General features: G+C 35.0%; 2 protein-coding genes across 4 annotated transcripts in view; one reads left to right on the top strand and one right to left on the bottom strand.

The window, feature by feature from the left end:
• The window catches only part of LOC148597374 (uncharacterized), a 36,289-nt gene extending 21,657 nt beyond the window's left edge, over nucleotides 1–14,632 (top strand). For all 3 annotated transcript variants that reach the window (XM_088563850.1, XM_088563849.1, XM_088563851.1), the window contains 8 exons: nucleotides 3,285–3,971; nucleotides 4,716–5,158; nucleotides 5,992–6,608; nucleotides 7,195–7,264; nucleotides 7,782–7,956; nucleotides 8,944–9,184; nucleotides 9,844–9,978; nucleotides 10,542–14,632. In XM_088563850.1, coding sequence (XP_088419976.1) covers nucleotides 3,285–3,971; nucleotides 4,716–5,158; nucleotides 5,992–6,608; nucleotides 7,195–7,264; nucleotides 7,782–7,956; nucleotides 8,944–9,184; nucleotides 9,844–9,978; nucleotides 10,542–10,590 — 2,417 coding nt within the window. In that variant the 3' untranslated portion in view covers nucleotides 10,591–14,632. The remainder of the gene's footprint in view (nucleotides 1–3,284; nucleotides 3,972–4,715; nucleotides 5,159–5,991; nucleotides 6,609–7,194; nucleotides 7,265–7,781; nucleotides 7,957–8,943; nucleotides 9,185–9,843; nucleotides 9,979–10,541) is intronic.
• A 1,996-nt stretch (nucleotides 14,633–16,628) lies between these two features.
• Nucleotides 16,629–25,540, bottom strand: LOC148597373 (serine beta-lactamase-like protein LACTB, mitochondrial). Its single transcript, XM_088563853.1, has 7 exons — nucleotides 24,749–25,540; nucleotides 23,827–23,893; nucleotides 22,621–22,811; nucleotides 21,662–21,745; nucleotides 20,195–20,447; nucleotides 18,726–18,891; nucleotides 16,629–17,484 (listed from the first exon to the last, which is right to left on the bottom strand). The coding sequence occupies exons 1-7, from the start codon at nucleotides 24,950–24,952 to the stop codon at nucleotides 16,839–16,841; spliced, it is 1,611 nt and encodes a 536-aa protein (XP_088419979.1). The 5' UTR covers nucleotides 24,953–25,540; the 3' UTR covers nucleotides 16,629–16,838.
• Nucleotides 25,541–26,272: the final 732 nt, after the last annotated feature.

Genomic DNA, 26,272 nt, shown 5'->3' with positions numbered 1-26,272 from the left:
CCGAGTTACGAGGACGATTTGTAGCTGAAGTGTCTCACTATAACTTTCAAGACGCGCTATTTCTTTCATATTTTCTCCGTCTACAGAGTGCGTTATGGTTATATAACCTATGGAAGGAAAAAAGTGGAAAAACGAGGTTAATGACAATGATCGAGAAAATGACTCAACTGCACCAACGGATGATACGAAAGCATGAATGACAACATACTGAAGAAAACATATCGTGATCTATCTAAAAGTGGGGCATATCTTGGACACTTAGTTTAAAAAAATAAACCCAATGCACCTGGAATTTATAAAATACGTAAATGGCTTTCAGAACAAGATGACTGCACGCTGAAGCGCCCTGTTCGTAGGAAATTTAGACGTGCTCGAGTCGTCGTGTCAAAACCTATGGAACAATTTCAAGCCGATTTAGCCGACATGACATCACTATCAAAAGACAACGATGGATACCGCTATCTTTTGATTGTAGTTAATATTTTTTCTCGCTTTCCCTGGATTCGACCACTTCGTACCAAAGCGGCAAAAGAAGTTTATCAAGCGCTTGCCTCCGTATTCACTGAGCACAAGCCTTTAAAGATTTCTACAGACGGAGGTGAATTCAATAACGGTACTATTTCCAAACTACTAACGAAAAAAACAAACATTTATCATCATGTCACGTTAAACACGGACGTTAAAGCAAATTATGCCTAAAGAGTTGTTTTAACAATAAAGCGGATGCTCTATAGATATTTTCTGAATAAAAGATCTTATCGATACAATGTTATAAAAGAAGCTTTGGTAAACACATACCATGCTACTTCACATAGATCACTAAATAACATTGCCCCGAAAGATGTCAACGAAGAGAATTAGACCGATATATGGGCTCACATGTATCTGAAACCCAAGAAACAATTCATGGACAAACATAAATTTACTTTAAGAATCGGTGACATGGTGAGAATTAGTCATTTATCGACACTTTTTCAACGATCGTACAACCAACAATGGAGTAGTGAAATTTTTATCGTGCACGACAGGTTTCTTTTCAAAGCCATCCCATCTTACAAGTTGAAGTCCTTTAAAGATGAAATAATACGAGGCACGTTTTATGCGGCAGAGTTACAAAGAGTAAACAAAAATGAAGACACCCTATGGTTTATAGAAAAAAAATTAGAAAACGAAAAAGAAATAACAGAGTGGAATGGCTTATAAATTCGACGGATGGGATGATAGTTACGATACTTGGATTCCCGAGGAAGATATAAACGATTTGCAAACATGAGTTTCCATATGGTGGTAAACAGTCAAAGGAACCTCGATTTTTTTCCGAACAACAACCCATTTAAATTTTGGACTCATCTAAACAGTGCGCTTAATTTGAAAGGGAAGTGGAAGGTTGCTCTTGTGAATATAAAACTAGACGTCAATCTTATATTTGAGCACAAACAAAGACTTGTATATCTTCTGCGACTTGTGTAGCGAATCCGTTGTTGATGGGAATTTAAAACCATTATTACGTCGAATTTGTTTACAGTCATCCGAGAGTAGATATTATGAATTTCTTCATTTGTCGTATGTGGACGTTATCAAATCTGACGTGGTTGATATCCAATTCCTTATAAAGGACGCCGAGGGTGATTATTACTCATTTATCAATAAACCAGTGACGCTTCAGCTTCATTTCAAATCGTATCCGTTTTTCGCCTAAATATTATGGACTACACGAAAAAAACATCTACCGGACCCAGAACAGTGGGTACGACATTATTCTGAATTAGCAAAAGGAAGCAACATAATGGACGGCCACTGGCGAAAACATGTGCAGAAAGGTGGAGCTTTGAGAAATGGATTTACTTAAACGATGAACAGTTTCGACACAAGTAGCAGCAAAGATATGGTCTCCCCCGAGATAATTTCCCCGGCAAAACAAATAACCGACCAAGCCAGGAGTGAAATAGATCGTTTGTCTGATGAAAAGAGATCAGTTAAAAGGAAGAAAACAAAGAAATCAGGCAGTGTGAACCAGAAACGTCGATAGGTTCACAACTCTCGGACTAAGAAGATTGTAAATAAAAAGACCATCTCCAAGAAGAAGAAGAAAAAGCCACAGAAAAAAGAACTACATTTAAGGATATCTTCAACTAAGATAACATGGCTACAACATTTCACGAAGTTCAACCTAGTCAACTGTCTTTATTGGAACTGCCTGGATATCAGACCGCCGTGGAAAAAATTACGTTCCAACAAATACGTCCAATTTCACAACTGAGCAATGACGCACCAATTGAATTCAATATTTCTGGACAGAATTCCATTCAAAACATCGATCTTTTCAGAAGCAATATGTACGTGAAATTAAAGATAGTAAACGTTGACCGGAGTCGAATAGGCGAATCTGCTGATGTTGGGCCAGTCAATCTACTGTTACATGCCCTTTTTTCTCAAGTGGACGTGATTGTACAAAATAAAATATTGTCAACGACTTGACATTATCCCTACAAAGCCATGATACAGACTCTTTTAAAATATGGTAAAGAAGCTAAAGAATCTCAACTCACTTCTCTGATGTGGTTTGCCGACGATCCCGGGGAGCACGACGACAATTCAGTCACTGGTTCCAATACCGGACCTTATTTGAGATCCAAGTTTTTCGAAGAAGGAAAATCCGTAGATTTACAAGGACCGATTTTTCACCCCTTGTTTGATTTGAAAAGGTACATTTTAAACTCTGTGGGAATATCCGTTAATTTTAAAGAACCAAGCCTGACTTCTTTTTGATGGGCGCAGAGAGCAATGCCAATTTCAGAATCGAAATAGAGGACATGTATCTTACAAATTTACTATAGAAGTCTATGGACATTCCTGTGCAGTAGAGCGTTACCTCTGAAAAGAGTCCCAGTATTAGCTAAACAACACTACTACGTCTGTCCACCAAAATCGTTAAAACACTTGAGCCTATGGTTTTGTTTGTGTCCGTTCGCCTGTGTCATCTAGAGTTAAAGTTATAATGAAGCTTTTATTCCTGTTAAGATTTTTGGCGTTGCTTATTTCTATAGCGATTGGGTTGTTAGGTCTTATTTCTAATAAGATTTGAACATTGAAGTTCATTTCTATCATTATTGTGTATTGAAGCTTTTGGGGCATTTTGAAGCATATTTCTGTCAATATTTGGCCATTTCAGCTATTTATATCCAGCTAGGATCAGGTTTATTAGGATTCAAATTTTACAAAGAGATTCTTTTAATTTAAAAAAAAATGCTCGACATACCAGTAGGATATTATATTTATTTCAGATCCAAGAGCCGAGGCAAATTATCTTGCAAAATATCTCGACGTGCGATGGACGGTGAAAGAAAATCTACACACCTATGCAAAACACATTCTTGTTTTAAAAAATACCGGCAAAACGGCCATCTTGAATTCTGATTGGAAAATATACTTCCACCATATCCGCATTTTGGAGCCAGTCAGAGAAATGATAGATGATCGATACCAACATAATATCAAATTAGGAGAATCTGGCTTTATGATAACACATATTTTTGGAATGCTTTTCTGTATTTTTCCCGACAAAAAACATTTTAAGCCATTACGCCCGGGTGAGGAACAGAACATTCCAATTACCTCTTCACATTTTCAGTTATCGAAGACTGATGTATATCCTAACTGGTATGTACTCGTTCCTGGTTCCCTTCCTCAAATTATAACCTCAACAGCTGGCGAGAACTCGAAGTTTGTTGCCGATTTTACACGACCGCAACAATGGAAGCGAAGCGAAAAAGACGAACATAATCCTCTCACACCAGAAGACAGATATAACCAGGCTAAAACAGTAACGGATTTAAAAAGACCAGGGAAGCTATTAATCCCTACTCCAGAGGAGGTAATAGATTCATCGACACAATCCATGGTCATAACACCAGCAGAATGGGTCATCATAGCACCAGGAGAATTTCCCTTGGAAGCTAAATACTTATCAGGTGTGTATATTGTCGGTAAAGTTTATAAATAATATAAAGGTCCTTGATTTAGACTTATTCACTCTGTACGTGCTCTGTACACTCTACACTATCAAAGAAAAAAAATCATGTATGTATTGTATAAAAACAAATGTACAATGTACAATGTACATGTAAGTTTTTATACAGTAGATGAACGAACCGTAATTACGAAAGTTTTGAAGTAAATGATGCTGTGTAATTAAGGTATATGTAGACCACAATATTGAGAAAAAAACTCCTATGTAGATCTGATTATGACTTCTAGTTAGAAATTACAATGTATATGTAAGACGGTAAAGTACATATACACTGTGTGAAATTTACCGAAAATGTATTGAAAATGTACGAGTTAGACACAGATCAGATTGCGAGAGTTACCTGCTTCTGCATTTATTTAGGTGTTGCTCAAAATTAAAAAAAACCGTAAACAAAGACGATACAGATTTGCTTTTCTGTCCGTCCACCTGTTGAAGAAGAATTCTTCCTTACTGGAAAAGAACGCGTAACATACATGTATTAGTGGCTAGTGATTTGCATTTCCTTACATAATGTAGCTTAAACACTTTTTTTTGTCTGAAATCTTGGACTCTTATTCATTTTCATAAGATTCTTTCTCAAATATAAAATGATTCGACACCCAATTTAAACAAAATCCAGCCGTCATCTCCATTCTTTAATGAATTATATTACTGTAGTTAAAATTGTGTGTGACTTTGATTACAGAAAAGTTTGGTATCAGGATAACAACAGTGGGATCAACAAGTAAATGCATCAGATTAATAAAGGGTAAGCCACAATTTTCAAAAGATTCGGATAAAGATAATCACGAGGCTTACGAACTACGAATAGACGCATCTTCAAATAATATATTCATAACGGCTCCGTCCGGCCCTGGATTATTTAATGGAATACAGTCTCTTATCCATTTAGCCGAAATTGAGCCTAATTCTCAAAAACTTAGAGTAAAAAGCGTCACACTAAAGGACCGGCCAAGATTTCATTACCGAGGCTTAATGTTAGATTTGTCAAGAAACTTCCACAAGAAGACAACATTGTTAAAGCTTATTGATGTTATGGCTATGTATAAACTTAATAAACTTCATCTACATCTGTCTGATGACGATGGATGGCGACTTGAGATCCCAGATATACCAGAACTTACCGAGGTAAATACTGTACATTGTAAATTATGTGAATTTTGCTAGCGTGCCGGACGTACAAACATGTACTTTGTGTACTGTGCAGCTCATAATGAAACTTACCCGTTAAATTGAATCTGCTTTGTTTATACCGTAGTTTGATTCGTGGATGAGTGCCCGCCTTTAGTGCAAGAGGTCGTGTTTCGATCGCCAACTGGAACAAACAAATACTAGTACTAAAAATTTTTAGTGATTTTTCTCCAACCTCGTGAGGCATGCCCTCCTTTAGTGCAAGAGGTCGTGTTTCGATCGCCAGCTGGAACAAACCCAATACAAGTACTTTAAAATTGGCCGTCAATGATTTTTCTCCAACCACGGGGAAGCGTGCCCACCTTTAGTGCAAGAGTTCATGTTTCGATCGCCAGCTGGAACAAACCAAAATTTAATACTAGTACTTTAAAATTGTTAGTCAATGAGTTTTCTCTTCAACCACTTGCAATAAGGACTTAGAGTGACGATCGTTTAACTTGGATTATGTACAATTTATCCGTTTTCGTGATATATCATTCTTTTGGCTGTTGATGCTGTGAGCTAGCACATTGAAAATCTGACTGAGGGTGTTGGGACTGGATAAATGCAGAGATTGTTCTCTCTCTTACTTACATTGAATACCCGCCACAGTTTGTTTAAACTACAATTAAGCAATCAATGTACAATTATTGATTTCAGTTACTGCATTGATATCAATATTTTATTTATGTATATAAGTTTATAATTTATTGATATCTATATTGTGGTATAAATAATTCAATAATGGCATTCCATACATGAGTGATTGTCACCGTTACATATTCTTATAGCTCGGTTCGAAGAGGTGCCATGATGTGACGGAAACTTCCTGTCTAATGCCATCTCAGGGTTCTGGACCGTATATGGGTGGTCTTGGCACCGGGTATTATACAGTTGATGACTATAAGGAAATTTTGCGGTATGCAGATCAACGCCATATTCAAGTTGTACCCGAAATCGACATGCCATCACACATGCGTGCTGCGCTAATGTCCATCAAAAAATTTCAGCATGACCGCCCTGGTCGACGAGGGGAGATATACAAAATGACAGACAAGGAAGATGGAAATAATTACCGGTCAGCTCAAGGTTATAACGACAACTCAGCCAACCCTTGTAGAGAAGGACTGTATAATTTCATTGAAGTGGTTCTGACCACAATTGTTGATCTACATAAAAATATACAACCATTGACCCTGTTCCATTTTGGTGGAGACGAGGTCCCAACTCGTGCTTTACAAGACATGAAATGTTCTGTTGTTGAGCCCGATATCAATAAATACTTTATCGAGCGTATTCTGAACAATAAACGTTTTTATAACATCTCGTTCGCAGCTTGGGAAGATGGCATGTTACAGGAAGATAAAAATCCCTACAAATTATCTGAGTTATCTCCTAATAGTAAAAGGTATTCAAAGTTTAAACTTAAGATGCATTTGAGTGAATGTACATTTACATGTTGTACATTTGTTCTCAGAGATTATACATTACATTATATTACTAGTAAACTATATAAACAGTTAAACTTAAGCGAAAATCGGTATGTACAATGTACATGTATATGAAGTTAGCTTACACTGTGGTTAATGTACATGGGTCTGCGTGTTATATAAACCGGAAATACTCAAATAGAATGATATGTAGTTATTATTGTAAATCATTCAGTTATATTCACTTTCTCGCATGTTAGACCGTTAAATTGGCTTACTTAAAAATAAAAACAAAACAAAAATACAGACTGTGACGACTTTTTTTCACGATATTACGTCGTTCACAATCAATCACCAGCGTCGGCACAACGTTGAGTGTTTGCTGGGGTTATAAACATTGGAGTTCACACCGTGATTACTTTGTTTCCTTTTTTATGCATAGATATACCAACTATATGTATCTCGTTTCTACTTAACCGTATCCAAAGTTAACAGTAGAAAAATAGCACAATATCATTTCCCAATCGCAAGTCATTCTGCAAGATGTATACAAATATCTTACAGGAATCTCTATGCATTTGTATGGACTGAACACAATAAGGCATTGTTCCGAGTCGCAAATGAGGGCTATAAGGTGAGTACTTTATCGTCCTGTTCGGTAATATTCAAAATTTTCCATCATTCTGTTTGATTTGGATTTTTTTTTATTATGATGCACCCCATTATGTTCTTATTAAAATATCATTCATTTCAATTTGACTTATGTTATTAATTAAATAATTAAATTATTTGTTTCAAAGCAAAGGCACAGCTCCATTTTGTTTTTTCTGCGATTGAAATAGTTCTTGGTCAAGGTGTATGTACTGTACATGTTCTAGTTAAACTGCATTGGTGCATCCAGAGAGTTACAAAAGGGGGTCCTAACATAGGGCCCAAATTGTCTCCTGAAGAAAAATGTGGAAAAACATGCATTAGTATATTTGGAATTATGGAATTGGGTCATTTGGGGTCCCCTTGGATCTGCCAATAAACTGGTCTCAACTAAAAATAAATTGCAGAAATAGGAAAGATTTCGAAATAAATTAAAACATTTTTCCCTTCGTTCATAAGACTTACATTACATGCACATATAATTCTTTTTTTTTGACTAGGTCATTAACAGCAGAGGAGCATATCTTTATTTTGATCATCCTTACGAACCGGATCCCGAGGAGCGGGGGCTGTACTGGGCAACAAGATTCATAGACACACCTACGGTCTTTGGGTTTAATCCTCTAAAAGGCAAAGAAGGATATGGAACACTGGACAAACCCCATAATATTATAGGTGAGTTTATTCCTGTATCATAATTCGGCACATCGCCAGTAAACCTGTCTTAAAGGGTCACACAAAGAACAACAATAATATGACAACTAATTGTATATAAATTCAGAGATTATTGCTTGCATTGATTATTCCAATTATGTCATATTAGTCAATAATGTAAAATTAAGCAAAATCCTATCTCAAAACCCCACAATGGTTCTACTATTGGCATTACTGTATCAGTCCCCTGTAAGAATCAGGCAGTAGGTGAAACATGGTATGAAAAAAAACATGATCCAGCTTTAAAGTTTAATATGACCATATCATGTATGTGCACCATCAGAATAAAGGATTCTATAGAGTTTTGGTAAATTGAGTTATAATTTCATTGAAATGCACTGAAAATGAACATTTCAAGGGCAGACAACTCTGTCAAAAACTTCATTTTTCTAACGTTTTAGTGAAAATCTCAGAGCAAATCCAGTGAAGCATATATTGTTACTGATTATTATTTAAGTATAGTCAAGTGTTTGTAAGAATCAGACAAAATGTGAAAAAAAATCGGCAACATGCATGTCAAAATCCCATTGACCTAACAATATAATTTCACTCAGTGATGTTTTCTCTATTTGAAATCACCATGATTTGATCTCGCATGACTTAATAATTATGTTCGTATTTTTTTTATTATAATTGTTAATGATATATGCACTGATAGAGCTACCTTCTCTAAAGTGTTCATATACTGTGCATTGCAGTTTAAAATTTATGACTGGTTTTACCCGAATGTTATGGAAAATTTTGTCTTTTAATTAGGTCCTGATGGTATATATAGTAAATAACACGATCAAGGCGAATTTCTGACCATGTTCCACCCACTGCCTGATTCTTAAAGAAACTGACCGTTACCATTGTTATGGAAAAAAAAAGAAACATTTTTGCACATATCTATTTCAAATATATATAGTTTTTTTTTGTAACAGTAAGTTTCCTCTCTTTGTGTTTAAGGTGTTCAAGCCCAGCTTTGGACAGAACTGATTAGAACAGAAGAACAGCTGGAGTACATGACATTTCCGAGACTGCTGGCCTTTGCAGAGAGAGCCTGGCACATGGTAGATTGGCTAGACTCCGATGATGATGCCGCACAAGAACGTGACTGGGTCGAGTTTGCCAATACTTTGTCTTATAAAGAGTTTCCAAAACTGGACAAACTGGGCGTAAAGTATCGTCTGCCACCACCTGGAGCTGTGTAAGTCTAATGCATTGCTTTCAGATGTACATTTGTAAATGAACCTTAGTGGGACCATCTATCGTTTAGGCGCGCGGATGTTTGCTTGTTTAGATTCCAATGAAGGTTTTTGTCTTTGATTATGTTATTTCCACACATTTCGATGTTTTAGATTTTTGTGGAGTCCTGGTACAGTAGCTCATTTTCTTTCCTGTTTGGTGTCGTCCCTTTTATTCCCGTCCACACAATATTGGCCAGGTATTATATGATACCCACCGTTCAATGTATTAATTACATGACAGGTGTGGATTTGATAAAGAGTAATCAAGGGAACCGAGATTCTATCGGAAATCAAAAGAATGCTGTCCAGGGTCAAACACCAGACATGGAAAACAGACACGCACAGCAAAGAACATAAACTAACCAACGAAAATACATACTAAGTAACAAAAGTATATTTTCAACTCGAACCACTAAAAACTGGGAGGATGGACCAAGTGCAAGGGTAGAGTTAGCGTCAAAACATTTAAGGATTTATAATCTCTAACAAGGAAGGGGCGTTTGGGATCGATGTACCGGTCATGCATCTGCATTTGGTTTGTTCGGCACTCATTCCATTTGCGCATGTAGATTGACGTGAACTTGAATGTAAGGTAACCAAAATTGTGTTACTGTTGCAGTATTAAGGATGGGAAGCTTGCAGTAGCCACAGACTACCCAGGCCTACAAGTGGAGTATAATAGTGTCGATAAACAAGGGTGGAACATAGTCCGTGGAGGGGAAACGATAACTGGACCCATAGTTCTACGGACAACGTAAGTTGTATCATGTATATTATCATTGTGCATGAACATGTTTGCTATGCCTATACTCCGAATGACAAGATATACTTGTAAGCAAATGAGCGCAAGCCTTGATTTAGGGAAAAATGATATCATAAATATTGTCAAACATTTGAGGAATTGAAAAATCAACTGAAACCATAATAAAGATAGGCATGCATCAAACTCGCAGGGTGTGTGGGTGCGGATCCATGATTTTAGATTAGGGTGGGGCGCACAGTTAAAATATGGCCGAGCGGAGCGAGGCGAAAAAATTTTTGAGGTTCAATTTTTTAAGTATTCTTTTGGAGAGGGTACAATGTATATATCTTTTGTGATAAAATTAGCGAGAATTAGTTTCAACCTAAAACCGCCTAAATTTACCCCTAACAACCCATGCTTTGCAAATTTTAGGGGGGGGGGGCGCGCGCCCGCCACGCTCCACCTGAATCCGACTTGAAACCTAGTCCCCAAAAGCAAAATCTGAATTGACAAATTAGCTGCTTTATGTAAACTTAAAGTAACATGTTTTTTAATTATAATATTATCTTGCTTAGGTCGCCTGATGGAAGACGCCACAGTCGGGAGGTGCGCTTGGTTCCATGAATATAAGCTATTCAAAGGATGGGACGATGCACCAGCAAGATGTGCTGATACTGTTTTATTTTTAAGTAGCGCTCCAGATAAGAATCATGCAATATATATATAATTGTTTTCTCCTAGGAATGCGGTTTCTATGAAAAGCCACATAATATTTTCTGTTTACTTAAGCATTTTAAACAAAATATCCCAAATAAAAATATGTTGGCTTTCCAACCTCATCGCAATCACATTTTGCATGATTCGTAGCTTGAGTACTACTTTACATGTATTTACATGCAGGTTGAGGGTGTATAAATGTATTTCTAATAGTTTGGGTCAAACAGGTACAATATTACACTGATTTATATTGCAAACCAGGAAATCTTCGTGTTAGCTTTTTTCCTGGTGTTTTAAGCAAAGAAACCCCAGTATAGTTTCGCTCAGTCATAAAATACAAACGCCCTCATCCTTTAGACGAATTATTTAAAATATCCAAACAATTCAATAAAATTAGACAGTTTCATGCACCTATTTAATTATTTTTTTGCCAAGAAGATAAAACTGCCACGAAAATTTCCCGGTTTTCTATGAATCAAAAGATACATTGTATATATCATGCTGGTCTGGAAGTTGACGTTTGATTGGTTGCTCTTCTGTATACACGTAGTTCTGATGAAACTAGCTGAAATTTGCTTCAGATGAACTCCACCTGTAAGCATGCAATACACCATTTCTATTTAAATTTGAATTTATAGTTATTACCATGTATATGAGAATTTCCCCTAACCTCCCCACATTTTCTCAAGTCTAGGTGCAATACATGTTTTTATACTGTTAATAAGTAAAATTCTGTGTAAGAATCAGACAATTTGTGGCACATCTTTTTTTTCAGTTTTGTTCCCTTTTTTTTCTCATATACATGTATGTTAAACCCATTTTCATCTAGAAAACAATTCTGAAAAGCTATTTAAATTTATCCTGAAACATCTGTGAAATAAATACTTTTTGACTGCTTATATTTGAAATAGTGCTGGAAAATGTTCCAGCATTTTAACCATAATTTTAAAATGTCGAACTTAACTAAAACTTTGATTGTTATTTCTGGAGGTTGTGAGATATATATAATTGGATAGGCATAGATAAGGAATTAATTTCAGCTTTTTTTCTTCATACTTCACTCCTTATATACATTTTGCCTGATTTTTAGACAGAAAAGTATTTAAAACGTTGATTATGTAAAGCAACCTGTTTGATTAATAGTGAATAAGTCTTTCCATTCGCTAGTTACATATAGTATGTTGAGTTGAACAGTCCAGTGTAATTCTGTGTCTGTATGTCTGAACATCTAGCAATAGATTCTGGACCAGCTGTCATGAGACCCAAGGTGATATGGTTGTATTTATAAAGAAATTTTAAGTAGGTTTCTGACAGGATGTTTCTAAAAGGGGCATTTGTTGCACATCGATGCATTTTCTTTGCATATGTTTCTGGAGAAAGCATCTAGTGATATTTGGTAGAGCTTACAATAAATGACTGATCTCCGTTACATTTGTGTATTTCTTTTAATGACCATTTATTTACATGACAAAACATTGCTAGAAGAAGTACATGTACACCATCTTGTTTTACCGGACAATAAAATTAAATTTGAGTATATTTTGTATACTACCGGTATTTATATTAAAGATGGACCGGTCCCTCCTCGTTGACATAGAAATCGTTAATTAAAGGAAACCGGCGACCTTTGGATTTGTGTTGGTTCAAGGTCATTAATAAACTACCTTAGGGCCGGGATTCGAACGATCAACATTATCAAGTCTATTCGGATATCATGTACGACTCTAAAGATAAACCGGGGAAAAATAAGGTGAATCCTTATGCAGTGTGTGTGTGTGTGTTTGTGAGTGTGGGTGCAGTTACGCTCAAGTGTATTATTTTTCAAACGGCAATTTTACATATTAGATATGTTCATTATTACAGACAATCGTAACTTCGTTTGTCAACAAATGAACCAAGCTAAGTGAGAACGGCTAAATGGGGCCAATTTCATTATTTTATGTATCCGTATTTTTATTCTTAAGGATATTTGATTATGTCAGTCAGCTGTGACCGGTAATGTTTGTCTTAATTGTTTATACATGTATTCGCTGACTTATAAAAATCTACTTACTAACTGTTATGTACATAAAGTAATGTACTTATGTGTTACATGTAATGTCTACATTTAGAATATGTAAAAGAAAAATGTAATTGACAATTTGTTATTGATGATGATCTGTGCACTAGTATTTTGGTTTTATATATAACGGAGGGGCCTAATGGGTTATTTACGTTCTTCGTGATTGGCGCATTTTCGCTATCGTGATCCGTTTTTCTACAGTTATTTTTCGTGATTCGTGATGAAAGCATTGTTCGTGAATCGTTTTCATTGGAGTTTTATGTTCGTTCTTCGTGATTGAGACATATTTTTTGTTCTCGAGATTTTTTTTCCATTACGGAAATAAAGAGTTCCATTTAGTTGTCTTTCTTGGCTTAAAAAGTTGAAGTGGCGCGATTTAATTTTGAACCTGGGAGAATTCAACACGTAAACAAGAAATGAGCCAGTAACATATTTGATTGTAGCTTAATTGAACCAATCTACAACACAAACAACCAGCTTCTGAATCTCTGTTATCGAGATTGATACTTTTTAAAATATTCTCGTGATCCGTGATCATGGAAATTTATTTTCTGTGAATCGTGATTGACAAAAAAATCAACTCCTGAATCGTGATGAGACCCCTCCCCCCAATCAACCCCCTCATAACACTGGTAATTTTTATTCTTATCACAGTGAAGGAAGCATATCAATAATTGTGTATTGTGAGCGTGCTTGTGCATTCATTAGCTTGTTTTTTTTTGGGGTTTTTTTTATTTTGTGTCTTTGTTGTTAATTTCCTTAGCTTACATGTATAAGATAAATCATGGCGGGTCCAAGGAAAGGTGTGCCACGTGACTACACCTTCCTTCCATCAACATGTTTGGGTTAAAGTAATTATGTAAATAAATCTTGATTTTTCACCAAAAAAAAAAACACGAAATGTTCTTGACTCGTTTCGCTGTGCCTTTAATTCTGTTAAAGCAACCGATAATTTGGATTCCTGGATCCGCTGATCTACAATGAAGCAAAGGGGTTTGTAAGGGAGCAACCATTTAATTTTTATGAGGGTGAGAACTAGGATTATACTTGATAAAAGGCAGGATGCTAGCATAAGGTAAAAAACATTCCAGGATGACCATTGGGTTTGAAAAAAAAACACAGAATGGGTCTGCTGGAAGAAATCAGGATAATTTTTTTTTTGTGAACACTTTGTCACATTTGTATATATCATGAAAATATATCTATGACAGGCTAGAATAAAAAATAAAGTCAGGATAGTCTTAAAAATATCCAAGACAAAACATTTGATCATAGCCCCTATAAAAATCAAATGGTTGCCCCCTAAACACCAGAGAAAGGGACAGCGAGGTACATGCGTAGGGCCTGGACCCCATCCTCAATTTGATTCAAATGTACTGTCAGTCTTTAATTATTTCCGGATTTTTTTTATAAATAATTTGAAATAAGACATATGAATGGCTGTTAGAAACACAAAATGAATGTTGTTTGATAAAACAGGCAGTGACTGAAAGGAATGATACACGTATGTTCAATACATGTACATGTAGATGCAATTCTATTAGCTTGGTCCATGGTCCATGTTCAGAATGTTGTTATAAATCTTAGTCGTGTTATAAGTGAATTTGTTTTATGGCTATCTAATAGCAGTATGGATGTCTTTTTATTGGTTTTAATTTCAAAAATGTATTTTGTTGTCCTTTCATGTTTTTGTCTATTGTAAACAATGTCCATTTTATGGACTTTTGACTGTGTATGTTTGTGTATTAATGAGCTTGGTTTTTAATTATACCTTATTGTATAAATGGGTGATTTTATATATATATTTGGGTTCAGTGTGATGATATAGGCACTATGTAGAGATTGTGAAACTCATAATTACACTTCCCAATAAAGTTGTAAAATGGTGGCACTGTTTTATTTTCACCATTTACATTAACAATCAGTGGCGGATCCAGAGATTTAGGTAAGGGTGGCCCAAAAAAAACTTTCTTGACAGGATCATTGTTGAGGATCACGAAGTGATCCGAATTTGCTAAGGGGTTTGGGGGCATGCCCAATTTTTCAACAATTTATTTTTAAATTGCAATTTCTAAGGGAGGCCTGCTCCCTTGGACCTTGGATCCGCCACTGAGAATAAACCTAGAACATCTATTTCTGACTTCTTAAATTCAAGAACCCAAAGGCAGATTCAGGAGATGGGGGTTATAGGAATTAAAATCCTCTTTGTTGGTAGTAAATTTTAAAATTTTGTGCAAAATTACCCCTAAATATGCAAATGATAACCAGGAAGCTGCCCTTTTATTTATGAATGCACATCCCCATGTCATTTATATCTTTATCTGTATCCATTGCTGGGACCTCCCTCTTAATACTGATGACAGATAGAAGGGGGTCAAATGGCTACAAGGATAAAATGATGATCTTCAGAAAGTTGCCGAGTCCTGAACCATGTTTTGGATTTTGATCAGGACATGCAGGGATGAACAATGAATTGAACTGTACAGCTAAGAAGGAAACACTTAAGACATTTTACACTAGAATACCAGTGGTTGGGAAGAAAATTTTGAAAATGAGTGATTTTCAGGATTTTTCAAAAATAAAAATCTGAAGGGGTCATTTGTTAAGAAACCATACAGTTTTATATTAAATGAAGGGGCCATTTCCAGCCAGAAAGGGCAAATGGCCCATGGCCACTTGCCTTCCTAACCCCTGGAATACCGGTATTTCTCAACTCAGAACAAACACCCATTCTACATGTACTATACAGATACATGTACTTCCTGCCAATAACATTTGAGCAGGATTTGACACTAACTTTTCTTGCTACATGTAGACCTCAAAACTATTTTGCAGCCCTGTCCTTAGTACAAATACAATTTTAAGAATTAGTTCAGGTAGACCCAAGGACTATCAATAAAAAATTTCAAGGTAGTCTTCTCTCAAATTAAGTAGGCACAGAACCAACTGACCACTGTCAGTGTGGAACCCTGCAGAAAGTTGTAGCTTTCAATCAGGTTGTGTGAAGGAGATGACATAACAACTTATTATACTGAATCTACATACCAAATTACAAAATATTCCCATAGAAACCCCAAGAATCAGCTCTTAGAAATAGATAGAAAATTTTCGTGAAGGAGCATGATTACATGTACAGAAAATCAAACTTTCTAAGAAACACACCTTTAAAAGGTAGCATGAAATATCAGTTGACTTGGATCAATACAACCAGAATGGAAATAGTGAATATTTCAAAGAGACAACAACTCCACCAGGACGTAAAATGTCCGCTCAAGGTCACCCATGGGTCTTCAGGGTTGAGGATCACAAAGTGATCCGAATTTGCTAAGGGGTTTGGGGGCATGCCTAATTTTTCAACAATTTTTTTTAAATTCAGGGAATGATGAGGAAATCCTAAAACCACAGAGCAGGCTGCAGCTGGCCACTAAACAAAATTACACACATGTTCAGCGAAATAGTTTTATATACTCCAGTAATATAAAATAAACTGAAAGTGAAAAAGAAACAATACATACAGAGGCCAGAACTTCCTGACTTGGGGCATGCATGGAAAATGTGGCCAGGGTTTATGTGTTAACTGGGTAAACAATGAAGCAAAAGGGAAACTAAAAGTATTGTAAGTATACTCTTGAAAAGATATCCCCACTTTCAATCTGTATGATTAAACACAAAACCAGATTGCTTCCCTTTGCAACCATCTGACAACAGTTACATGTATCTTCCTCCATGCACAACTATACATGACAAATAACAAAAAGTTTCATCAAAATCCATTGAAAAGATTAGCACTAGTTCATGTACAAGCCCTAAAATTGAAAATCAATTTTAATCGGTTTGTCTCCCATTAAAAAGCATTTGATAAATCTTTATACATTGCTTCACGCACATCTCAAATTATTTATTGATGCCTCATCATTCCATAAAAATGTATCAATATCTGCAAAAAGGTTTAGTTGCCTTTACAGTCAAATTAGATTGACATCATACAAAAGAATTAAATATGATTTACCACAAAACTTTGTCTATAAATTATAACCAGTCTTTTCCCTAGACTGAAATAACATGCACATCATTGTTTGATTTACCTAAAAAGTTATTTATTCACAGATTCAAATATCTGAGCAATCTGGAGTGCGACTGAATTAAGACCAACGGAACCTAGGTTTGTGACAATAGCAACAACAACTCCTTTTGGTGGCAATGATGTCCCTCCATCCAAACTTCTTGTCTTGTTTTGCTTTCCATAGTTTTGTGGAGGAAGTATAAGTAGAACACTACTAGCACCTATAGCACCTCCTGTATGAGACACATAGTGTTTTTGTTGTCGACAAAATCCATTTTCATATTTTTCAGGTGTGACGGCCCATCCCATGCCATAGAACCCTTCCTTATCCCACGTACATTCTGTTTTATCAACAGGTGAGAAAATCATCTCCACTGTGTCTTTTTTTAAATATCCAGGTAGATTTTGAGGTTGTAATTTTTTTTCTATTACTTCAACCTTTGGTAAGACTGATTTGATTACTGGATTACCTCCCTTGGCATTTGAAGTTAATGTACCTCCATTTGAATTAGTTCCTGTTTGTGAAGGAGATTCCCACTGAGAACTGTAAAGCATGATATTTCCATACTTGAGAAGATCTGTGATATCAGATATAAATCCACCACCAGCCCATTTGTAGGAGTTATCAACATAGGGTGCGTTCAAAATACAGCCATTTTTACTTTTAACATAATGCCTGGAATAAAAGATTTTATTCTCAAACACATGATGTATCTGTATTTTTATTCTATTACACTTATTTCAATACCTAGTAACAGTCACTGAAGTGTTCTTGAGTAGCATTTCAGCTAAGAATCATGCAAAATGTGATTTATAGTTGGAAAGCCTACATATTTTTATTTTTGATATTTTGTTTAAAATGTTATAGTAAACAGAAAGTAACATGTGGTTTTTCATATAACCCATGACCATAGGAGATAAAAATTATGTAGAATGCACTGTACAGATAAAATTAAGGGAGATAACTCTGTAAATGACACTCAAATACAAAAGAATCTATTGGATCTTCAATGTAGTATATCTCCTAAGAGCAGGCAGGTTTGAATGAGTTATTACACATTTCACAATACAGACCCATAAAACAACTTAATTACAAAAATAAAAATATGTAGCCTTTTTTGGGGTGTATCACATTTTTCAGATTTTGCATGATTCTTACAAAGGCATCTACCTAAAAAGATTCTTGAAACCCCAACAATCAATCAAAAATATTCTTTAAATATATTAAATTTTGCTATTTCCATGTGGGCAAAAAAGCACCAAAAACAGTACTTGCAAAATTGATATTAACACTAGATAATGCTTTCATTTTTTGAAACCGTGAAAATTTATACCCACAAATATATTCATTTGACAGAATCCACAAAAATAATCAACCATGTTAATTAATACATTTACAGCAATGGTTATTTTTTGACTGGGTAGTTGATTTGACCAATGTCTCCCTACAAAAATGTTTCCTGATACATAATAATTAAATTCTTTACATGCATATCTTAAAATTTTGATGCACCCAGATCAGAACAAGGAAAACATGAGCAGTGCTTAACATCCCAACCCTTCTTAAAATTCATGTCTACTAAAAGTGTCCTGGACTCAACATTTATCAAAGCTTATTGGTAAATCTTCCATCTGCATTAAGTTCAAGATGACCCTAAGTTCTGTGACAACCTCAAATTTACTTTGGAAAACGGCTCTTTACCAACTTGTTTTAAGGAGGTAGTCCTAGGGTAAGGGACACAACTCATACAAATCAATGGAACGTATTCAGCATTTTACATAAATCTCATGCAAACTTCAAAGTAACTTGGTCTGATTTCATTCTGTTTCATAGGAAAGCTTGATGGGCTTTGGTAAAATTGAACATAATACAAACATATCTCTGGATCAATAAGCTTTAATTCTTTTATATCCTACCTTCCTCTATGGTACACTAAAGGGTCATTGTGTTCTAGATATGTATGTTGTAGACCCAGGGTCTTGAAATACTCCAGCATCAGTTTGTCAAATGGTTTGTTGGCTGCCTTCTCCATTACTGCACTAATTAATGTCCATCCATGGGAGGTGTACAGGAACTTACTGCCTATAAATAGAATTAGAGGTGTACAGGAACTTACTGCCTATAAATAGAATTAGAGGTGTACAGGAACTTAATGTCTATAAATAGAATTAGAGGTGTACAGGAACTTACTGCCTATAAATAGAATTAGAGGTGTACAGGAACTTACTGCCTATAAATAGAATTAGAGGTGTACAGGAACTTACTGCCTATAAATAGAATTAGAGGTGTACAGGAACTTACTGCCTATAAAGAGAAAAAGAGGTGTACAGGAACTTTTTTTCTAAAAATTACATCAGATTCATACAGGAACTCTAAGTCTATAAATAGAATCTGAGGTGTATATAAACTTACTGATTATAAATAGAATTAGAGGAATACAGGAACTTACTGACTATAAATAGATTTAGAGGTGTACAGGAACTTAATGTCTATAAATAGAATCAGAGGTGTATAGTAACTTACTTAATATATAAATTACATCAGATTCATACAGAAACATACTGTCTATAAATGGAATCTGGGGTACATAAATAATAACCACATCTAGGTATTTAAAATTAGAGAGAAAAGGAAATTAATGCCATCAAATAGACTCAGAGGTGTTACCTTTATGACCATCTAAGTATGATACTAAACCATTATATAAAGTTTCATAAAAATACACTAAATATTTAAGTAAATGTAGCAGATACAAGGTACACAGATAGACAAATGGACTTAGTCATTTCCTATATACTCGCACAAAGTTGTAAGAATCAATGGTAATTTAAAAAATTTTGTTTAATTTGTGTGTTGCCATACAGAGACAATGACAGACTGACTTGACAAAAACTTTGGTGTATGAATTTAGCTTTATCTGGTAAAAATGCATGGCACAGTCTCACATTTTCCTACAGTTCAAAGCCTCATCCATTTATCAGTTTACATCAAGTTTGAATTGATATACATACTTTTCATCATGTAACATCTCCCATGGTTATAAAGCAATGTATATGTTTTTTGTATTTAGTTTTTTTACATAAATTCTGTTAAACACTTAATACAGATAGGAAAAGTCATGCTTCCTGCAATCTATAATTTTCACATTCAGCCACTACATCTAGAATCTAATAAAACTTTTTGGCCAAATGAGTACTCTTGGTTTTCCTTTCAAAAGCATGATAGGTTAAATCTTTTTTGACTGATCTGATAGGTCATCTGAACAAAAAAAAAGAACTGAGAATTGCTAGATCCTACATGCAGTGACTGTTTAGGGCAATTACTAGGCTTAGCTTTGATAGTGTTATACATCTTTTCCCCTGGTTGCCATTAGTTACATACTTACCTGGTTTATGTACTAATGGATCATTCTGAAACAAAGTCAGACTCTCTGTCACAGAACTGTAATGTTTCTTTATGTAATATTCCTTGTTTTCAAACTCTGATTTCTTCTTTTTATTTGTTTCTTCATTTTTCAGCTTTTGATTTGAATCATTATTTTTAGATTTGTTTGATGAGTTTCTGCTTTCCTCTTTTTGTTTTGCTTGGTATGTTTTTGATGAATCACCAGATGTCTTGGTTTCTTCATCCTTAGTTTTCTAAATACAATGCACATACAATTGAAAAAAAAACTGAGTCACAACTTTTCAAGGTAAACATTTTTACAAGATAGAAAACAACTAGTGTGAATGTACTTTAATTCGTGGATACCAATTTTCTTGGATAAGGGAAGAAACACAAGTTAGTGGATTCTTGAATTCATGGCTTGGCAGTTTTCAAGTAACACATCTATGGAAATCTCCTTTGCATTGGGGACCATATTTCGTTGTTTGGCCAACCCACTAAAACCACGAAAATTGTTACCCCACGAACAACAGTACTTTCACAATATGTTTTAGTCACATACCTTTTCCTTTTTGACATGGGCTGGGATTGTATGTTAATTTTTAAAAACTGTTTTCATGTAAGAGTGAAATGAATTATTTTTTTTCAGCAGCAGCCAGACTTTAATACAAATTTTTATTTGAAAATCTACATTGGTAAGTAATGGGGGAAATATTGACATATATTTTTTTCTGTCCATAGCAGAGTGAAAAAACAATTGCCCAAATTTGAAATAATTTTGTTTTTTTTTTCAAACTTATCCCAGCCTCTACCCCCATTTTCAGTATATAAATAATGGGTGCCTAATCGGTTGGTGAAATCTCTTTGGTTCAATGTTTCTTTTTGCCTACAAAATCTTATGTCTCCAACAGTTCAAAACAAAAATAGAGTAACTCCCACAAAATTCAGTGGAGAATACATTTTTAACAATTTGCAAACCTACAAATCATGATCTATCTACTTACAAAGTTTCAAGAAATTTTGTGCAATAATTTCAAAGGAGTTGCCCTTGCAGAAGTCTGATGGACAGACAGACAAGAAAAAACAATATGTCTCCCCGCCTGGCCTAAGAGGGGGGACAAAACTGATACACTCACATTTATGTTACAGTCCATTAATAAGCCACTGCAGTATCACATAAAACCCAAAGTAGATAATTTAGACTCCCTTTTTAAAAGTGTTTGCATTCTTCCAACATGTTCAATGTATTTGAAGGAAAATGGGTGTTCAACCAAATACATTCATCAATAGAGATTGAGATTTAAGTTTTTAGGAATGGGCCATTTTTAATGGTCCCTAGAAATTCAATGGGTTATTATTTAACATTATAACTAGAAATTTCTGATTTCAATAGGACATTTTCAGCTGGAATGTGATAAATGGCACATGACCCGGTGCAATTCTAATCATTAAGTCAAAAGATACAAACCGCTGAACTTTTCTCCATGTAATCCTTCTCATAATGTCTGATTCCCCCCAAGTGTGATACAAGCTGTCTAGTTGTTATTTCTACCTGAAATCAAAGTTTTAATTTAAAACTAGATGTTTTTTACTTCCTTTAAATTTTCAAGAAATAGGTTAATTTACTGTAATGCTTTAACAGCTGCATTCACTGCTCAAGACTTCACAAATGTAAACAATATCATATAAGTCAGGTGCAAAATTATGGACAGGCGTGTGGGGCATGTGCTTCTTTAAAACTGGATTAAATAATTTTGTTTGCATCTTGATTTTCACAAATTCCCAATCCAGGAAAAAAAGCCTTTGGCTTGCTTTGCTTGGCTTGTAATTATATTTATACAACCCTCACCAGGGATCCTAGATTTGCCCTTACAAGTATGTGCACCTCACATAAAATAGAGGTGGATTAAAGATTTCAGGTTGGGGGCATGAACAGAATAAAAGTTCAAGTATTTTAGGGGTAGATTGGTGAAAAATTTAGAATTTCCTTATTTTTTTTAATTTTTCACTATTTTAAGGGGAGGGGAGGTACATGTATTCCAGGTCTGCCGCAAATGAACCTGTGTCTGTAATAAGTGTTTTTAAAAGGCCTTCTTGTGTGTATAATTGTTTAACTGAAATGAAAGGATAATTTTTAATTTCAAGGGAATATCATTTCATGAAACAAAATGACAAAACAAACCAAAAAACCCAAATTGGTACAAAAAAATGTACATCTTTAAATTAATTCAACGATATTGTCACAGTTTTTTTATCTTTTTAAACAGTGCACACATTAAGAAAATGATACCAATGAAACTGAGAAGTCTCTGACCCGCAAAGTCTTTAAATGAGGTTCTGTAAGCAACAAAATTATCTTGCCCGTATCTGTTTCAGACTTTCTAATTTACTAGGCTAAGTGATGGTACCTTTGTCCAATCTTCCTACCTTTTCACCATTAATTGTCTTGACAGGAAACTGTGGCAGATATTGTTGAATAGGTTTATCTAGGTCAAGGTCACCTTTCTCCCATAACTTAGCAACCATTCCCATGGTAATAGCTTTACTTATACTAGCAATTCTGAAAACTGAATCAGCAGTACAGGGAGTTCTGTTCTCAATGTCAGAAAACCCAAGTCCTAGCAAAAACAATTATGGAGATCTTAAGAAGATTTCACAGTGTGTCTGCATACTGTCCATCCATCATTCATACTTGTACAAAAACAAGATGTTGCATGCTACGTTGTGCTAAGAATACCCCTACTTGAGCATTTCAGTTGAATAAGTTGTATGGTAAACAGGAAGTGGATACATTATAAATGAGGAACCAGGAAAGAGAAGACATGGTACAAGTCATAATGGAAAAGCAATATACTAAATATTTAAGTAGCACTCCAGCTAAGAATCATGCAAAATGTGATTCATTGATGAAAAGCCTACATATTTTTTTGTTGTTGATATTTTGTTAGAATTGCCATAGTAAACAGAACTTATCATTCAGTTTTTTCATATAACCTGTATTCTTAGGAGATAAAACTTACATAGAATGCATTGTAGATTTCAAAATTAAGGTGGATAACTCCGTAAATGACACTCAAATTTTAGCCCTTACCCAAGAATAAAATGCGCTTACAAGAAGTGTGTCTGTACATAAATTTAAAAATGTAAAACTGGCATTTATGCTAAAATACATTGATGGGGCTATGGTTGAACTCTCTGTAGATCAAATGATCTTGTATTCCAGAGAATAAATTAACGATACCATTTAAATACTTTCCTTGTTTTGAACCCTATATTATGTGAAATTTTTTTTTCGTTTTTTGATTTGACCTTGATCCACTGGACACCGATATAAAAGTACAAAATGTATGAGAATCTTCCCTCTCTGGGTCTACTGTATATTATGTGAGAATTTTTATATTTTTTTATTTGGCCCTGTAAAATTGTGTTCGGTACTGTAAATACAAGACGTTTACAGGTCTGACTGTCCTGTAAATATGTTTTCTTAATTCCTTTGACTGTGTCACATGCAATGGAGCTGGAAAATCAGATACACTGTAGTCGAATTTCTAATGATATAAATTATGTACATGTATAAAGGATACTCCTGCCAAAAGAAGGAAACTTTTAAAACCTATTATAGTGTACATGTACCTTCTTTCCAGACATCTTTTCCATCTAAGCTAACACCAACAACAATACCAGGACATCCCATCTCATCCTGTTAATAAAAAAACAACTCAAAATGTAATTGTTATTAAGCCTATAGCTACATATATCTCTAGAAACTAAACTAAATCTTGGGACCTCTTTTTTGTCACTTACATTGTAGCCTTATCTAAGTAAATACCAGTCTACTGTATATAAAATTCATGTTGTACATGTACAAGACAGAGGTGATTCATGGTGTAGAAAACCCCACCGAACAAACAATGCTTTTTCAGTTTACATGAATCACCTCCTGTCTGAATTTTATAAAGAATGATACTTACATGCAATACAGGTTAATTTGTTGTGGATCCTCAACTTCAGTGTCCTAAATTCAACCATATCTCAAATATAGGGGTAGATCAAACATCATACTTTACAACTTTATCTCAACAACATTAGTATCTTTATTGTATTTAATACTTAAACTGAATCATAGACAGGTCTATGACTGTATGTATCAGGAGAATGGATATGGTGTTATAGCAGTCACTTGCAAAATTAAACCCACTTTAACACTGTTTACATGTACATTTTGTACATAGACATACATTTACAAACATAGATGATAGATGGGGAGCTAGGGGACCTGCACACCATTTCACAAAAAGTCATAAGTGTAAAATCAGTCATACAAATGTTATTTATGATATCATAATACTTTAATGTACCATGACGTCATAATTTATGAATAATTTTTCACATACATTGTTTTGTGGAAAGGATTACTGAATCCTCTTTTGCTCTTAAAGTTTGGTGGAGAACATAGAAAACACTGAAGGCCCTTGATTAAAATTAGAGCCCTACAAAGGCCAGTCGGTGGACCCCTTTTTGGAATAGCAACTGACACAATTGTTTAACCTTATACCTTGACTCTTTGAATAAGTTCTCTACTCCTTTTGATAGCTTCATCCATCTTGGTTGACATTTGATTCATACCACTAGCACTGACTTCAGTTGCATTAATATAATTTATTTCTTCACAATTAGTACAAGGGATCAGAGCAGCATTAGCTTTGCATGCGGCGAAAATGGATACACCAACACCTGTCAACACTTTAAGATATCTCATTTTTACTTGTTACAAGTATATCTATTCAGATTGTAGTTGTACAACTGAAATGTAGAGTTCTAAATGCAAATATAAAATAATTCACAGCAAATAATAAATGAACGAAATAAATTTGAGTAAAACTGTTCTCGACAACTCTGGGATATAAACGTGCCACTATTATTGTTTACTTTTCTCTATTTGTTCCTTTTCTTTTTTCAGGACGAAGTTTTCTTTCTCGTAGTCCCACTCAATCTCGTCAGATCTTAGCAGTTCTCCAATAACTCGCTGTAGTATAAGGTAGACGAAGAAAACAGCTCCAATTCTATACACAGATATTTTAGATCGGCCTAGACCACCCTTTCTCTCTTCATCACGAAAATCTCTCTCTACTTGAAGACTTCGAGAAGTTGTATGAATGTTTCGATGTATTTCAAAGTTTTTAACAGTTAAACTGCTTTCAGTTTTTGTTCTTTTAAAAAGGGTATGCCGATAAATTCTGCTACAAATGACGGTTGTACGCCGTGAATGGTTTAAAACGGAGAGCATATCAGAATGTCAATAATCTCACATTGAAAGGTCAAAATTCAGCGTTAAGAACTGTTCCCAAAATCCTAACCGAACGTCGCTAAGCTCGCAGTAAGTGCCATAGAAACCAGTCGAAAAAAAACGAGTCGATATCGGAATGGATGTGGGTCTGATCCGTATTGGTTTTATTTCTAAGTTTTGTTTTCATGATTATTTATATCGTTGCAATTACCTAAGCCTGACATTCTTATCCAGGCCCGTATCTTCTTAAAATTAGGGCACGACCATTTGGTTAAGAGGGGATGGGGTGGGTGGTTTTAATTAAGACTCAAAATTGAAATTAGGGGGAACATATTTTGATCCTTTCAATTAAAACATAATGCTTTTAAATAAATAACTTATTTGATGTAAGTGAAAATAAATAGTTTAATCGTTAACATGATGAAAACCTAATATTTAATTCGAAAGGGAACCAATGTTCTAGTGGAAATCAGAAGAATTTAATCCAGTGGCAATTATAAGGACCAGACATACAAAACAGACACACGTACACGACAAAGAATATAAATTAAATAACAAAAATAATACGTGCAAAGCAACAAAAGTAAATGAGTAACTCGATCGGACTTCAATAAAAACTGGGAGCATGGACCAGGTGCACCGGTACGGAAAGCGTCATCTGCTTTTCTAGAAAAACCGCCAATCGAGCTGCTCATAAAAGGTCAAGTCCGAGGAGACGAAAAAAAGGATAACTCTGACACGTTGAACAAATCAGTTCTCATGGTGCAGGTGGATACACCGTAACTATCCACG

Source organism: Perna viridis, chromosome 15 (genome assembly GCF_037379345.1).
Source record: "Perna viridis isolate PV_CMFRI_1.1 ecotype Kerala chromosome 15, ASM3737934v1, whole genome shotgun sequence".
NCBI lineage: Eukaryota > Metazoa > Mollusca > Bivalvia > Mytilida > Mytilidae > Perna > Perna viridis.
Note: the sequence above shows the minus strand (reverse complement) of the source record. Positions and strands in the feature narration are given on the sequence as shown.